The sequence below is a fragment of the Oryzias latipes genome, chromosome 1 (genome assembly GCF_002234675.1).
Source record: "Oryzias latipes chromosome 1, ASM223467v1".
Lineage (NCBI taxonomy): Eukaryota > Metazoa > Chordata > Actinopteri > Beloniformes > Adrianichthyidae > Oryzias > Oryzias latipes.
In genome coordinates, this window is record NC_019859.2 from 3,278,624 (window position 1) to 3,295,462 (window position 16,839).

Consider the following 16,839-nt stretch of genomic DNA (forward strand, 5'->3'; position numbering starts at 1 on the left):
ATTGAAGGAGAAAAGATAAAAGAACTAAATCAATGCTGAAAAAAATTCCAGTTGCGTTGTGCAGAGATGATTTTGAGATAATTTTGTTGTAACAGTAAAATATGTTCAACACAAGAAGCTTTCAGCTCTCATCTGTCTTCCCAGCTGTTGGACAGGACAAAAAAAGAAAGAGTCCACTCTACATGGAGATGGTCAATGTTAACTTGTGGTCCAATATTAACAAAAGTATGAAGCATTTACCCAAACATTAGAAAGGGTAAAGACCAAGTTCCAAAAATGATTATGTGTTTAATGCTTCTACTGTGGTCACAATTTAAGCAAATGTGTCTCAGATTTAGCTAATTGGTGGCAGCATCACTGTCACAGAGACTTGATAAACTGTATATTCCTCTTTAGATTCCTTTATATTTCTGACCCACTGAACTCTCTGCCCATACTATTGGACATTTTGGATCAATTCGGATCATTTTCAGGTTATAAGGTTAATTACCAGAAAAGTGAGAGCCAGAGAGATGCCTCATTCAATAGCCCCCTTTAAACAAGTGGAAACTGGCTTTAAATATTTAGGTATATTTATATCTTCCTCTACTTCCGAAATGAAAAAAACGCAACTTTGAATCCCTGCTGGAGAGCATTGGGGAAGACTTTGATTGTTGGTCAGTTTTACCTCTGTCACTGATTGGGCGGGTGAATCATCAAAATGACCTTCCTTCCTAAATTCTTGTATCTCTTCCAGCACATCCCTATACTTATTAACAAAGCTTTTTTCGACAAACTGGAAAAACGGATTTCTCACTTCCTATGGAGCGGGAAAACACCTAGAGTCCGCAAATCTGTATTATAGTCACCTAAGAACAAAGGAGGTCTTGGCCTCCCCAACTTTAGACAATATTACTGGGCAGCAAATATACAGAAGCTCCTATACTGGATGAATGATAATGATACTTCCCTGCCTGTCTGGGTGCAAATGGAGAAGGGATCTGGTCCCTACTCACTGTCCTCAGTTCTTTGCTCGCAATTTCCATTGACATTATCTCTTGTTAGAGACAATATCATTGTAAAGGAAACAGTCACCAACTGGAGACAATTCAGAAAATATTTCGGTCTGCATGGTCCTTCAATACTACCCCCCCTACTAAATAATTGTAATTTCGCTTCCTCCGTCACTGATGCGGTTTTTAAAATTTGGCATAGCAAAGGACTTAAAAAAGTCAAGGACCTATATACCAACAATATCTTCTCAACCTTTGCTAATCTCTCAGCCAGATATAACTTACCTAACTCACATTTTTTTCCGTTTCCTCCAGGCAAGAAATTTCGTGAAGAAACAATTCCCTCATTACCCTAACCACCCCCCCAAAACTTTTTTAGATACCTTGCTGGAGGTGGACCCACAGCAAAAGCACTGTATTTCAGTTCTAACTGGAATGATTGACACAATAGTCAGTAGGTCAATTTCCTTCGTGAAAACCACCTGGGAAAGTGAATTACATACGACTTTATCTGAAGAACAATGGGATACAGCCTTAAAGTTAATACATTTGTCCTCTATATGTGCCCGACATGCCTTGATCCAGTTCAAAGTATTTTACAGGATACATTACACAAATGCAAAACTATCCAGAATCTACACGTCTGTCTCTGATAAGTGCAACCGTTGTGGACACTCGCCAGCAAACCATACCCATATGTTTTGGGCCTGTTCTAAATTAAGACGTTTCCGGACACATGTTTTTAACACTCTCAGCCAGGCATATGGAACAAGGCTACTGCCTAATCCAGTGTCCGCTATCTTTGGTTTTGCGGTTGATATGAATCTCTCTGGACCTTGCACACGCGCTCTAGCATTCACTACCTTGTTGGCCAGACGATTGATTCTGCTTAGATGGAAGCTCTCTGACCCCCCCTCACATGACTAAAGGAGGTGAAACTTGAAAAGCTGAGGTTCTCACTCAAAGGATCTCTAAGTAAGTTTAAAGAGACATGGCATCAATTTTTATCACTGCTAGATACACTTACATTACTCCCAGAGGCAGAAACTGATTGACCCCCTTTATTTTTTTGTGTGTGTGTGTGTGTGCGTTCTTGTTTATGTGCACATACGTAGAGACTGGATCTCTATTATGTCCTGTGTGTATGTGTATGTGTGCGAGTGTGTATATGCATGACCTGGAAATGGGAATGTTCTGTGTTCGGGGGGGGGAGGGATATGGAGAAACACAGCTGTATTGTCGTTTAAACACGTTTACCTTTTTGAAAACATGCTCTGTATGTTAATATGTTCTAAAAACTCGATTAAAAAAGTTGGAATAGACTCCGGTCAGATGACAAATGTAGCACACAGGACTTTTCTCGGTGGTGTGACTGCACTTACTTCATTTTGAAATGCTGAAAAAAATAAGAGGATAAGGCGGATCTTCCTTTGGGGTTCACTTCCCCGTTTGGACCATTAAAGCCTCCAGAGCGGGTGAAACAAAAGAATCGGGCTCAGTTCTTTAAGACCTTTCTTTATTACTTTTTTCTTAACTCCAAAAACGGAGATTGACCACGCATGGATGCGCTCCACACCCTCATATGCGCTCTTCCCCCTCCTTCCTGCACCGCGCGAGCTGAGACAAACCTGTTTTAGTGCACACACGCACGCACACACACTCACGCACACACACACACGCACATGCACACACACACACCTACACACACACATACACCACAACCTTTCTTTTTTACACCTGTCAAATATTTTCTGTGGTGTCTTTTAATGACCAAACATGCGCCCCCTGGCATTTTATGGCATTATTTGAGGACAGGTGTGTTTTTTTTACCGCAGCCTTTTGATGTGTTTTTGACCTGTTTCGACATAGTTATCTAAAGTCATCAGTTGATGCTCGTGTATGCTATATAAATTTTCAGAGAATGAAGAGAAAATCTACCAACATTTATTCTTATTTTAAGAAAAAAAGTACAGCATAAGGCGTGAAAGAGATGGTAGGGGAGCAACAGAGGTATAGTGAGAAGGAGGAAGATGACGAAGGACAGTCAGAACCATTAGTCAAAGAAGAAAGGCAGAACTCAGCAAAATCAGGGTCTCGACCTGTATATCAGTAGGCAGGGCCGGCCCTGGTCTTCCGGGGGCCCTAAGCGAACTTTAATTCGTGGGTCCTCTAACTGATCAGCAGCACCAACAAAACGCAACTGCTGTTGCAATATAAATGAGATCTCTCTATTAATACATTTGTGAATGTATTATTTTTGCTGCTGAAGAATTGAATACAGTATATTGCCTGCATGTTGGATGCACATTTAGTGGTGCCAAACCAATTCTAAATGCAAAGAAAAAATTAGAATGACAAATGTCATTCTAATAACAAAATGTCATTCTAATAAATGCTGAGGAAACTGAATCAGGGCAGAAGCAGATCAACATGGAACAGTCAACCTGCACACTTTGAGAACCATGAAGAAGAGTGAGACGTCAACCACAGAAAACTGTTTACCATCAGCACAGACAAAATGAAGTAATTTAATCACCATTTTTTCGTTTTGTGGACTCCGCCATGTTGGAGCCAGATGTGATCAGTAGGCAGTGATAAGTCTGAATTATTGTTTCTATGGCAACCACTCATCAATCAGGACTGAGCTTGGTGGAGGGCCACACCCCTGCAGGAAATGTGTCAAAGGTTCTGAACATTGCATGTGAGACTACATACTTTAGAGGGATTGGATTGGTCAGTTTATCACTTGAATAACTTGAACTACAGAAAAAATATTTAGACTATAAAGTAAAAAAAAAGGCAGCAGAGCCAGAATGTTTATTCTAACTAATAGAATGAAGAATGAGTGAGAGGCGTTTGTTTCTCTATAGAAGTCTGAGATTTTAGCTTCATGGAGCCACTTTCTGTTCGAAACACCGGGGGGTGTCACTCAGTCCAGTTCTCATTTACAGTGTTGAAGATGTGCTTGATGGTGGTTTTCCCCACGTCTGTGACTCCTGGCATCTTTTCTGAATGAGAATGAACTTTTAACACGTTTATTTTCCTCCGCTGCCACTAACAGATTGTGTTGCTTTTGTTTTTCTCACTGTCAGCAGGTGCTGTGGTTGCTACGGCAACACAGAAAGTGTCTAAACAGTCAGATTTGGAATTGTAAGTTTAATGCAGTGACATGTTGACGATTACAAAGCAGAAAGTGAGAAAACTTCATTTGAAAGCAAATGTCTCATCAAAAAACTAAAGGAAAGGAACAGGAAACAAAAAGTTCATTTATGGTTATTATTCAGAGGTTAGTTAAAACTAAAGACCGAGGTAACCTGTTAAGCTGCAGGTATGTTTTCTCTGCCGGTAATAAAGGAAGGAGTGCTGACCTCAGGTCTCCCTCAGCATGTGAGATTTAACCGCACAGGCAGAAAGAAAAACGAGCAGAGAGAGACATGATTTCTCTGAACTCATTCCAGCCTTTGGTGACTCGCTCCGAGTCTCCGTGTGCTCGCATGGAGGTTCTTCAGCTTAGCTGCCAAAGCCGAAGATGCCCTTGATGTAGCCCGTCAGGCCGCCCTTGCCCTTCTGCTCCACCTTGTCGTCCAGCGGCGGGAAAGTCACGTGGTTGAGAGCCAGGTCAAAGAACAGAGGCTTGCAGGGGATTGGCTGGAAGTCTGGCGGGAAGGGGACCAGGTTGGGATGTTTGCCGACCAGAGTCGAGTCGATGCGGAAAGTTTCCAGATGCTCGCAGAGCGGCTGAAGAGGAAGAGGAGGAGCGAGAATGAGAGTGATGAAGAAAAAGGAGTTTAACATGACTGAAAAAGAAGGATCCATAGCAGCTGAATTTATGTTCATGTTGAGACTATAGAACTTAATGGGCCACACATCCACCACCTCTGTGAGATTAGTTTATAAACATTATTTCCTATGCATCCTCATTTTCCACCATTATGTTGTGTGATATATTAGACTCAACGAGTGACTAAAGTAATAACGAATCTTTTTTGTGTGTAAATTATTAACTAAAGAGGCTCTAAACTATTTTGTCTTTACTCAACTTTGGCAGCATGTGCCCCTCCCACATTAGCACTATAGTTCAAGGAGCTCATATTTCAGCATCGTGAACATCCAGGAATGGGAACAGGGATATAGACATTTATTTTTCTCGTGTTATCTGGATCGTTAAACATGTTAATTTTGATTAAAGTCATTTGTACATAAAGTGTTGAATAAAAAAGGATCTTGCCTATTTTTAATACCCGTTTTTTGGTTTAGACACGCCTCACACCAAGCATCTTCCTTCCTCCATGGTTTCAAAGAGCTGACTACTGAATAGGACTGGGTTCGTAAAATTGATTATTCGATCTGAACCGATCCAAGCTTCATAAATCAATAATTGATTCATAAAAGTAGAGCTCAAGCTTTTAATGTCTTTCCTGTTCTGGTGACCTAAGGCTAAGATTTGGGGAGATCCAGCTTTGAATCAATCATGGTGTCCAACTGTAAAACAGTTTACAAAATCCAAAAGGAAGGTTCATGAACATTACTAATATACTCTGATACATCTAGTTTAATTTGAACAATGACGGGAATAAAACCAAAGTCTGCTAGCTTGATGCTGACGTACAATGGAATTTCCCATAGGATGGCTAATGCTAACTCTCGGTTGACCTAAAGACATTGCTGACAAAATTTGCAGCAACATATGTTATAATTATATAAGTGTTAATTTATATACTCACATTATTTATATACTTATTTATATACTCACAGGCATGAATTCTCCAAACTCTTAATTTAATTTTTTTTTTTTTTACATTTTTTTTAAAGTTTTGCTGAAATCTTTTGGAATAAAATGTAATACTATAGCGTGAGCTCCACCTAGTGGCCAAACTGAGACGCAGGTTTCACAATCTGCACATTTTTGTTGGAGCTTCTCTGAAAAACCGTTTAACACTGTGTGGTGTTCATCCATCAACCATTGGTTTAATTTTTCACTAATACATTTTACAGTATGTGAGATGTATTAGAGTAACATGAAAACTTAAAACATTAATGTATTCCTATACAAAAATGTCTAAATGTGTAAATTTAACACCCAGCCCTACTATTGAAGGAATTCAATCCTAACTAATATCTCAGACTACCTGGTTTCTCCTGACTGTTTCCTCTTACCGTGTTGTCTTTCTGCTGATGAGGAACAGAAACTTCTGCAGTCTCGTCCTTGTCTGAAACACATTTCATCGTGACTTCAGATAAATCTGTGGATGTTAAATTTAGTGCATTTCTTCCATGGAGGGGCTCTCACCTAAAATGGCAGCAGCTTGAAGTGAATATTTCTCAGCGTTCACCTCAGCGATGAGCTCCTGAACGTCAGGAAGATCCTGCAGACGGTTCAGTGAGGAAGAGCACAAACGGAACGGTTTGGTTTTTAAAACATGGAGCTGCTAAAACTTCACGGGTTGAAACAAACCTTGAGGCTGCTGTTAAGACTCTTGGCTTTGGACTGGACCTCCTTGGCGTACTTCAGCACCCTCTCATACAGAACCAGCGCCTCGCTCCACTTCTTCACCAGGACATAAGACTGAGCTATAAAGAAACACCTGCCAGCGGGAAAAAGAGAAAAGTACATTTTTATTCTGATTAATGAAGCAGGACAGACGTTGCTGTGAAATCCATTTGCTGGATTATTTATCAGGTGGAAAAGAGACGCAGCTCTGTTAATATGGACAGCAGTGTGTCCAATTAAGTTTAAGGGCACAATATAAAAAAACAGAGCAGAGAAGGTGACCTGTAAGCTTTGTAGATCAGCGTCTTGAGGGACACCTCTTTCTGGAAGGCGTGGTCGTCCTCCAAACCCGGCAGGGTGGACAGTTCAGCCAGACTCTGAGAAGAGGAGGAGGATGTGAGGACAAACTCTTATTTGTTAAACATGAGAAAAAATCAACATCTTCTCGTTCTGCCTCATCTTCTTCCTCACAGGACATTTAAGGGCTGAACTCTACCTGCAGGATGATGTCATAGAGGCGGATCAGGTCCTGAGGCCGGGGGCCCCTCTTGCTGTCGTCGGCCCCCGTCTCCTTCAGCTGAACCTGCAGGGTGTGAGCCATGCTCTCGTTCCTCTTCACCAGCGTGCACAGCTTGATGTAGGTCAGATAGCTGCCGCAGAAAAACCAAACAGCAGGTCAAACCTGAGAGCTTCTCATGTCTACAAGGAACACATCAGCCTCGGTTTCATTCTGAGTTTGCTGCTTCTGTCTGTTTGAGGAAACATCTTCACGGTTGGTTTACTAAAACCAATGTCAAAGCATGAACTTCCTCTGCGACTAGACTAAAACAAAAGTCTCTATATTTTTTATATTCTTACCTGTGCAGGAACTGAAGGTTGGAAACTTTCCCTCCATCGCTGTCTGAGCTCCTTTCTCGCAGTTTCTACAAAATTGACCAAAGGACAATGACCTACGAATCCCCGAAAGCTTTTGAAACGTCCCACCGAACATTTGAACGGGAGTTTCTCACCGCCTCACTCTTCAGCTCCTCTCTCACAGCCTGGATGGTGTCTCTACATTCGGCCAGCAGGGTCTCATAAAGATGCTCTTTGGTCTCCTCGTTTGCTGCCTGCAAAAAAAGAAAAAAAAGAAAAAAAAAACAGGTAAACATTTGCCTTTTATGTTGAAAGAGCTGAACTCATCCTGAGCAGCACCATGGTTGTAGAATGGCCAAAGAGGGTTACAACTGACTTTGTTTTTCATAATCAGAGAGAACTTTAGGAATTCTGTTGAAAATTTCTGTTTAGGAAAAAAAAGGGTAGTTTTTGATCGCCAACAGAAAATAAATTGAAAGTTTTCAGTAAAGCCTGTTGATGCTAAGAACCAACTTCAACGTCACAGCAACCGGTTTCTGCTGCACTGCAGTACTTCTTCCCGCCCACAGGTGTCGCTGTCGACAAATGCAATGAAGCAACCATGACTGTTTTCAGGCTAAACTCTTTCTGCTCTCGATCGCTCATCATTTATCAGATATGCGGAGCGACAAATTCTCAGGACGTCCGACAAAACTTGAGGCCAGTGACTCTTTAACTCTAGCGGACGGCTGCTGCAGTAACAGAATTTGATGTTTATAAAATGTTAAAGTACCAAAAGATTCCTTACAAATCTACATATTTGAGTGAATTCACATCATAGTGAAACCTTTAATATCCTGTAATATTCTCAACCAATCAGCTTGTTAAATTAGTCTTTTTGGTGGGCGGAGTCTCTGTTTTATGGATTTCTCTGGTCATAATGGTCGTATTAAGTCACATCTATAAGCTGTGATTCTACAACAGCTTTTCCTTCTGATGCAGCAGCTTCAGATGAACTCGGATACACATTTGTTTAGTAAAATGTTTGAAAACAGATTTTGCTTTGGAGGAAAAAAAACAAAAAAAAAACAATAAAACCGCAAGTGTTTTTTTTGTTTTGTTTTTTACTATTTATCGTTTTCTATAACAACCTAAAGTGATGATTTTTTTTAAACAAATAACAGCAAATTTTGGATCCATTATTACTTTATAGAATATTAAAAATCTTTCATCTAAAATCGTACAAACTCCACTCGGGGGGGGGGGGGGGGGGGGGGGGGTGGTTCTGACCTGAGCAATGGCGGCCTCGTTGTCTGCCAGACCCAACAGGAAAATGCGAGCCTTGTCGACCTTCACGGGAACGCTCCGCCCTCGCCACTCCACCTCACTCATGGTAGCTGCCTGCTTGGTTCTTGCCTGAGTGATCAGCGTCTGGAAGGAATGCAGGAATGCATTTTAAAACTGATCTTTATGTCATTAAGGCTAACAAATTTAAAAAAGGTTTCCAGTTGCTGAAATATTTTCCTTTCCCACTTTCAACATCCGTAAAACTCCTACATAACGTCCCTTAAAGAGCGCCAAAGCCACACACCTCCAGTTTCTCTGCCATCATGCCTCCGCCTCCACCTGTCAGCCGCATCTGCATCAGGTCGTTGATTGCATTCTGGTCTCCTGTTGACCCATTTCAAAGCAGTTGGAGTCTGATATAAAAACCTCCTGAACCACAAAGAAGCCGTGGGAAACTGAAGTGACGCTCACCGATGTTGTAAGCACAGTAGCGGATGTTGGGGGAGATCTCGTCCACGCGCTGACGATACAAAGCCGCCATCTCCTCGGTGAACGCACTGGCCAGTTTCTCATAGATGGTTCTGACGGATAGAAAACGGGTTCATCTTTGTCTGCATCTGATTACCAGAGAAAGAAAGCTGGCGTCAAACCTACTTGCACTTGTTGAAGGCTTCCATGGCGCGTTTCCACTCCTGCAGCTCAAACTCCACCATCCCAGTCAGGTATGCAGTGTAGGCCTGGAATAAAAACCATTAGCTGACACTTTGTGGTTGTTCGAGAAAAAAAAAATGGTTTTGACCAATTCAAGCTAATAATCTGTTTGCTTCATCGTGGGAGGAGTAAACAGCCGTAGCAGCCGTCTCTGGGTGCCTCTCGAGGACGGGTGGGGAAACGTTTGCGTACCTGCGCCTCCAGTTTGGTCTTCGCATCGACACGGTGACTCTCGCAGAGCTTCTCCAGCCGCTCGCTGTGCTTGGCGGCCTTCCGGAGGCGTGCGAGCAGGTGGAAGCGCTTCCGCGGTTCTGTGTTGGCCTCCTGTTTCAGCTGCATGGCGTAACTCCAAGCACGCTCTGCCTCCATCAAAACCAGCAACAGATATCTGAGAACACGAAGAGGGAAAATCATTCAAGCTTTCTGCATAATTACAGACTAAACTTTCACAGAACCGTCTGTACGAGGCTGAGGTCAGAGTCTGATTTTTAAGTTTAACTTCATTCTCTGTTAAGCATCTGCAACTTTATTTGTCTCCTACATTTTATTTAGGAACCATTAAAGTGAAATAGATTTTCCTTTAAGCCACATCTGTCAAGGTGGGAAATACAAATACAAAAAAATTAAAGACGGCTACTTAAACTGGTATTTTCTAAATGTAATACTGAGCATGAATCTGCTGTTTTAACAACTTTAATAGCAGCATCTTCATAACAAAAGACTGTCAGTTGCGGAATATGCATTATTATCAATCAGCTTAGTGACCTTGTGGTAAAGTGTCCACTCTGAGACTAGAAGGTTGCGAGTTCAAATCCTTGGCTATGGAGGTTCCTGAACACGGCTGTGTCTGCAGCTCGCCGCTCCCCCAGAGGATGGGTCAGATGCGGAGAACAGACAGTTGATGGGACTTTTAGCTACGGTGTGTAAATGTAGCGATTAATTCATATTTGGAGTAAAAAACTCTTGGTTTTTGTCTGTTAAATAGTAGCTTTGTTTTATTTTAAGTTGAAGGTTCTTCTATGTCTTGCTAAAATAGAGAGGACTCATATGTCAAAAAGAAAAAACTCCAAACTTTCAAAATACGTTAGACTTTTGTGAACTTTACAAGAATGGGGTTTCGATTTAGGAGTCGGTCCAGCCGCTTTGAGAAGGTAGCGGATGGATTCTCAACACGTGATCGAGTGACTTGACATGCGTCAAGAAGAAGGCGGATGTGGTGGAAAGAATCCAGCAGAATTCCAAAATAAAACTTCCTTCAGAAAAAGATTAGAGATAAAACAGAAAAAAAGTTGGCTACATATATTTTTTCTCTCCATGACGGTACCAACCGTCTCATGGACCGGTATGAATCAGCAGCCAAAGGATGAGGGTCCACTGCTCTTAAGGAATATTCTTGGACAACCAATGAAGAAAAAAAACATTCGAAACTAGATTTTTTAAGAAGAAATCCAAAATAGAAAAATATAATATAAACTTATGTTTAAGGAAAACAACACTTGATTCCAGATAAAATCAATGTAGTAAATAAATGAGAGCCAATCCTTCTCTGACCTGCTGTCAGTCAGCATTTCCTCTGTGATTTTCTTCCCAACAAACTTATGCCGGTTGCCCATCCTGAATCCAAGAGTCTTGCGTAGCCGACGCAGCCTGCGGGAGCAGTAGCCCCTGGAAAAAAATTACACAAAAAGAAACAACAGTACTTTAAGCAGCTCTGCTTCAGTGTGAAAGCACTGAACCAACAAATTACACAACCCTGGTTTACAAATCCAGGAACAATGTCAGCTTCTGATGTAAACCCATACCTCACTGAGGGTTTTAAAGTGTCTGATACTTGGCTCTTGATTTCACTACAAACTAAAAATACATATCAAAGCAAAGAATAGAAATATGAATTTAAGGTATAAAAGATGGCTAGAGGTCGAAGGCTAACCTGTATCTCTGGTAGTCTCCGTGTCTGAGGCCATGCTGCTGCTGGGACTCCTTGATGATTTGCAAGACTGAAGTTCTATGTTAAGGAAACGTAGAACAGTAGCAACAACAACAAATATAAAGATAGAAAATGAGGACTTAAATGTGTCATTCACTGTTCCGAAGGCCAGTGAGACTTGGTCGGTGGCAATAGATGAGACAAAAAGGCAAAAGCAGTGGTTAAAAATATCGGTTATGTCCCACAAGTTTACATCTATTAACTTTATATCTGTCTTTATTTAAACGTTTTTTTCTTTTAACCGTCGGAGCTAAGACTTGTAATGACACGTAGCCTAAAGACGCTGCTAAGGTTACCCTTTAGCTAGTATGCTAACATCTGCTTTTTAACGTAACTCGAAATAGCAGAACTAAAAGTTTAATTTAAAAAAATATTCTGTGGTAAAGGATACTCTCAAGACCAAGTCCGCTATCCGGGAGATTTTCCTTATTTTCTTCCCCGACGGAGACTTTAGCTTCGTTTGGTTTGTCTGCGGCCATCTCTACAGGCTAACGGTGGAGCGTTGCACACATGCTCGAGAGAAGCGGACCAATAGTAGCAGGAGGTAGTAAGAGGGACAATATCGCGATATTTGCCGACGAACTCTCGCTGGATCTCGTCTGAGCAGAGAACTTTAGAAATGAATGGAATTAAATCCAAAACGCGCAATAAAGCGGCACAAAAACAGATGTTATTTATCTCTGAGTGGATTTATTAAGTTTTTGTAAACTAAATACCTTATAAGTTATTGTAACGTAAACTGTAACTGGAAATAATTTGGAACAATTTAAAATTACGCTTTCACAAATCCAATAAATAACATACATGATTCTATGTTATTGACGCAGAAAATTAGCCTTTTATTCATGAAAGTTTCCTCTTTGTTACTTCAGTTAAACAAATCAGTTGGAAATGTGAAAAATTTGGTTGATATTTAAGCAAACTGTATCATGAATTTGTAAATCTAGCCCAAAAGCATTTACCGGTAGTATTTTGTGTGCTAGGGCAAAAAAGGGTAATAAAAACTTGTCACGTATATAAATAACGTTTATTTAAAAAAGTACAATTACAAACTTACTTTGCATAGTATCTAATACTGACAAAAGGAACAAATATAAATAGTAAAAAACTAGAAAGTAGTCTGGAACAAAACCACAAAAAGTCCCTTTTATTCTGAAAAAAAAAAAGAAAAATTTGGATAAAGGGGTTAAACTTTTTTAAAACTCCAATTGTAGGTTTTATTCAGATGTTTTCAGCTGCCGAAATGTATCTGGACAGAAACTTCCGGATCTCTGAAATGTGCATGGTCTCCCTGATGGTTGTGTCTCTGCTGCGGACCTGAACGAGGCCGTTCTCCAGTGTGTTGTCACTGATCACCACAGAGAACAGAACTCCCATCTCATCATATCTGTAAAAAACAAACAGAAGGGCAATTTGGAATCAAGAGAACCACCAACCATTTTGCACAAAATGTAATTGTTCATTAAATTAAACGTGTTCATGTTTTTTTTTAAAAGAACATTTACTTGGCAATTTGCTGCTCTGCTGACGTCGGCACGGTTTCAAGATATCCAGGCCACGTGAAGATCTTAGCTTCCAGAAACTCCTGCAGAAGGCCTCCACAAACCTGAAAAATCATGTTTCAGCAACTTTAACTATTATGTACACAAAAAAATAAAAATCCTCCACAAATATTTACAAATAAAACCTCCCATTACCTGTCTAAGTTCCATGGTGGCCCCCCTTCCGATGTTTAGAGCCACTTTGACTGGAGCCAACACCGGATGCAGCTTCAGAACCTGGAAACAGACGGACGCTCAGACACCAGAGCGGCGGCCATCAGGGGAAACACTGGGCACCCTGACCTTTCTCTGCTGCAGCTTCTGCCGGCCCTCCTCCCTCTTCAGCTGCTGGAGTGAGTTAAACAGAAAAGCCGTCACGCCGCGATCCATGTTCCCGCTTATCCAGACAACGTGAGGGACAGACTTTTGGCCGTCTCGACACTAAAGCACATAAAAGACATTGGATGCTTTTTAGGTAAAAGACACACAACTTTAAACATTACCAGGACCTGAAAATGTAACAAAATGAGTCTGCTGTGGTGGAGTTAAAGAGTCTTGAATGTAAAAAAAACCTGCAGTTTGGAGCGTGCTCCTTTATGCACGTGCAGGAGTTCAGCATTCCCTCGGCTCCACAGCGTCTCCAGAGTCTCACTTCCCCACGGAAAATTGTACAAGATCCTCACGCCGCGAGAAGCTGCGCCTTCCAGCTCCTGCTCGGGGACTTCACTGCTGCTGAAGTCCGACGGGGAAAGAGCGAACTACAAACGGGAAAGTGGACGACATTTGAAATGAAACTGACAAAATATTGAAATACAAGCATTTGCTGAGCAAAGTTTTTTTTGTATATTTCAGGTAAACCTTCTTTGGTTTCGTCTTAATATTAAAGTCAAAATTAACTTCATGGATGAAAAGAGACACACTGTTAAAAAAAAAACTTTTTTGGTGTTTTTAACGTGTTCTTGTGGCATTTTTTTTGATGATGGAGGAAAAATGTGAAGAAAATTAAGATCGAAACAGAATTTCTGAGTCTTTCTTTATTGTAATTGTTGTCAATCAGGAGCAGATGAAATATTGGCATATATATTTGTGGTGTAGAAAGAACAGAGCTCCCTGCTCCGCTTCATTCTGATGCATCTTTGTAGACAAATGGATCTATGAACGTCTTTATTTTCCTAATCTGAGCTGGAATCTGGATCTAAACTTTATGGCTGGATGGCTCTCACTGCCGCCCACAACTGAGAGGAAAAAATGAACTCCTGCCGCTCTGCAGAAACTGTTGTAGAAAATGACCGTTTTTTCCTTCTTATTTTGGCTAAAAACGGCATCATCATAATGGAAAGACCACTGGGAACATTTTGAAATAGATTAAAAGGTGCTCAGAGCGGGACTTTCAACACTGAAAGGGCTCAGTAGCTCACTTATCCATCCTTACAGACAATAAAAAAAAACTATATGGCTCGGCCCTCTTCTCATTTAGCCAGTGCACAGATATGGCACAACACAGAAACACTTCTTTTATTCAAGGCGGAAGTTACTGAATTTCAAATTAAAAGCATAAATTCGTAACGTTGTAATCAAAACATTGTTTGCAAAAGAATAGGAACGTGTTTTATAAACCTTTTTTTTTTTATTATTAGAACTATTGTGTAGTTTCTATACAGTTTGAAAGATGGATAGGACAATAAATATATATGGAAAGAGAAGACTTTCACCTGTAAATTTTAAATAGAGCTATTTGTCAGACGCCAAAACATTTGGTGGAAAAATTCACTAAATAAAAGTCTCCTATTTGAGATATTTTTGTAAAAACAACTAGAGTACAGTATTTTAATTTCAGTGTAATTGCTATGCTAAATTTCCTTTACTCTGCCTGTATTTTTCCCCATCCACAGTTTGTTTGAAGCTTTCACTCACCTTCTTCCACCACTTCAGTCGTTGTCGTGTCCAGTGGTCCAGCCACTGAGAAGAAGTGCGAGGAGAACAGAACCAAACCAGAGACGTTTGCGTGATTTCAGCCGAGCTGTGGGGTCAAACAAGCAAACAAAAACATAAACCCCAATCAACAGGAGTTGTGAAAATCAGTCATAAAATCCTGTGTTTGTCTGGAGTTTATGATCAAGTCAGAGTGATGTTTCCATGTTCATAAAGCCAAACTGCAGAGAGACAATCACAGAGGAAGAGGAGGCCTCACCAACCAGAACCAGCTGAAGGCTGGAAGCACAAACCCGTCTCTGCCAGGCCGAACGGGAGCTTTCTGTTGACCAGCTCCAACGACGGGACCAACTGCTGCAAGGCACCTGAGGAAAACACCAAACAACCGGGTTGGAGGTTTGAGGACATAGTTTCTGCGAGCGGCAGGAATTTGTTAGAAAATTGCCTCTGAGTTGTGGGCAAACTGTCAAGCACGGTGGAGGGAGGTTGATGATTTTCAAACACTGTATTAATTCCTATCTGATAAGTACTGTACCGGTATTTGTGTTTGCATCTTTATTGTCTACTCCCAGGTTATGTTTACTTATTTAGATAAGTCCTGTCATTTCAAATGACTGAAATCAAAACTAAATACCTTTTGATATAGAACAGGTTTCAAAAACCTGTTTACACATCTGAACATTACATCTAGAGGAGGAAGTGAAGGGTTTGGAGTTTACCTGTCAGTAGATTTGTCCTCACTTCTGGGGATCTTTCCAGCAGCATTTTTATCTCCTGGATGATCTCCTCTTTGCTCTCCTGTCGATCCAGTATCTGCTTTATATGCTCACACTCAACAAGCCGCAGTCCGTCAGCTGCTCGCTCCTCCTGACTGACGTACAGAGTGCTGATCCCAAGCACTTGGCCTCTGGCTCTGCCTGTGGTCACGGAGTGCCACCACTGCTCCAGCAGGTTCCTCCTCAGCTCCGTGCCCAGAGGTCCGTAGCTGCAGCTCAAGCCTCGCTGGAACAGATCTGCGTTCGTTTCGCCGGGAGAGACGTAGTGTCTGTCCACGCAGAGCTGCAGCAGCGACCGCAGTCGGTCCAAACCGTCTGTGGGCGCGGAGCTGCAGCCTCTGCGGCTCAATGAGGAGAAGCGCGACGGCACGCGCCGAACACACCGAGCCCACATCATCATCATGCGAAGGAGAAGAGCCCGGATGTAAGTCAGCTCAGGGAGTGCAAACTCCCGCCAGTAATCATGATTTCGACCTATCCATGTTTCATATCCAACCAACTATCTTTGCTTCGAGAAGCCAAACATCGGTTTTAAGTTCTGGCTGTACGACACAAACCATTAACGCCGACACCACGGTCGGCGGACTGTCAATGGATGTAAACAAACGCGCGTGCGGTGATACTGCGTGTGAACCGGACGGGAATCTTCCACATCCGGTCAACCTACGGTGATGCGATGCCAACTTTAATTTTATTTTTTCTCTTTTTCTTGTTTTTTTGCTTCCTTTGAAATTTCAGTATTCTTACTACTTGTATCCGCCATATTTTGTGATTTTTATGAACGTGTTATGCTGTTGTCCTGTATTGTGTTCAATAAAGTTCTTCAAAGATAAACTTTATTGAAAAGAGTGCAAGTAGACAGCAAGAGAAACCATGGTGGTATACAGTGTAAAATAATGATAATAACAAACATGCAGACATGAGATTCACACATATCAATAGTTTTGAGAGCCTTTTTTATTTTTATTTTATTTATTTATTTATTTTTTTTCCACAATGCGGCGAAAGCAACAAATCTCACAATACAGAATGTGGAAAAAATGGACATCCCAGAAGCAGCTGCTTATTATTAGGGGTCCAGCATTTTAGACAAGCATAAAAATACAAAAGATAAGTGGCGGAAGGAAAAGAAAAGAAAATAATTTCATAAATAAAATATACTAATAGAATGCGAGAAATGATGGTAATATAGTGGAAAGTGTTAGACAATAGGGACAATGAATTTGAACAACATAAACTCTGGCGTGTGGCCATATAAGTGTCAACAGACAGAAAGAAATCACAAACA

General features: G+C 41.2%; 2 protein-coding genes across 2 annotated transcripts; both read right to left on the reverse strand.

Annotated features, from left to right (window-relative positions):
• Positions 1-4,128: 4,128 nt before the first annotated feature.
• srp68 (signal recognition particle 68) lies at positions 4,129-11,839 on the reverse strand. The gene is made up of 16 exons (XM_023954241.1): positions 11,694-11,839; positions 11,246-11,312; positions 10,867-10,980; positions 9,508-9,703; positions 9,259-9,341; positions 9,076-9,185; positions 8,909-8,988; positions 8,608-8,748; positions 7,494-7,592; positions 7,342-7,406; positions 6,980-7,133; positions 6,766-6,860; positions 6,448-6,577; positions 6,283-6,358; positions 6,150-6,202; positions 4,129-4,730 (listed from the first exon to the last, which is right to left on the reverse strand). Exons 1-16 carry the CDS (start codon positions 11,779-11,781, stop codon positions 4,503-4,505), a joined length of 1,779 nt encoding a protein of 592 aa, XP_023810009.1. The 5' UTR covers positions 11,782-11,839; the 3' UTR covers positions 4,129-4,502.
• A 471-nt stretch (positions 11,840-12,310) lies between these two features.
• Positions 12,311-16,199, reverse strand: polg2 (DNA polymerase gamma 2, accessory subunit). Its single transcript, XM_004065520.4, has 8 exons — positions 15,495-16,199; positions 15,035-15,140; positions 14,758-14,863; positions 13,416-13,601; positions 13,147-13,284; positions 13,000-13,080; positions 12,808-12,908; positions 12,311-12,689 (listed from the first exon to the last, which is right to left on the reverse strand). The coding sequence occupies exons 1-8, from the start codon at positions 15,952-15,954 to the stop codon at positions 12,524-12,526; spliced, it is 1,344 nt and encodes a 447-aa protein (XP_004065568.1). The 5' UTR covers positions 15,955-16,199; the 3' UTR covers positions 12,311-12,523.
• Between the last annotated feature and the right edge of the window lie 640 nt (positions 16,200-16,839).

Coding starts and splice junctions, on each gene's coding strand:
- srp68 (XM_023954241.1), bottom strand. CDS start 11,781: ATGGCCGCAGACAAACCAAACGAAGCTAAAGTCTCCGTCGGGGAAGAA. Junction 11,313..11,693: donor TAGCGGACTTGGTCTTGAGA/GTATCCTTTACC, acceptor ATAGAACTTCAG/TCTTGCAAATCATCAAGGAG. Junction 9,704..10,866: donor GAAATGCTGACTGACAGCAG/GTCAGAGAAGGA, acceptor TCGTGTTCTCAG/ATATCTGTTGCTGGTTTTGA.
- polg2 (XM_004065520.4), bottom strand. CDS start 15,954: ATGATGATGATGTGGGCTCGGTGTGTTCGGCGCGTGCCGTCGCGCTTC. Junction 13,081..13,146: donor AGAAGCTGCAGCAGAGAAAG/GTCAGGGTGCCC, acceptor GTCTGTTTCCAG/GTTCTGAAGCTGCATCCGGT. Junction 12,909..12,999: donor CCACCATGGAACTTAGACAG/GTAATGGGAGGT, acceptor ATGATTTTTCAG/GTTTGTGGAGGCCTTCTGCA.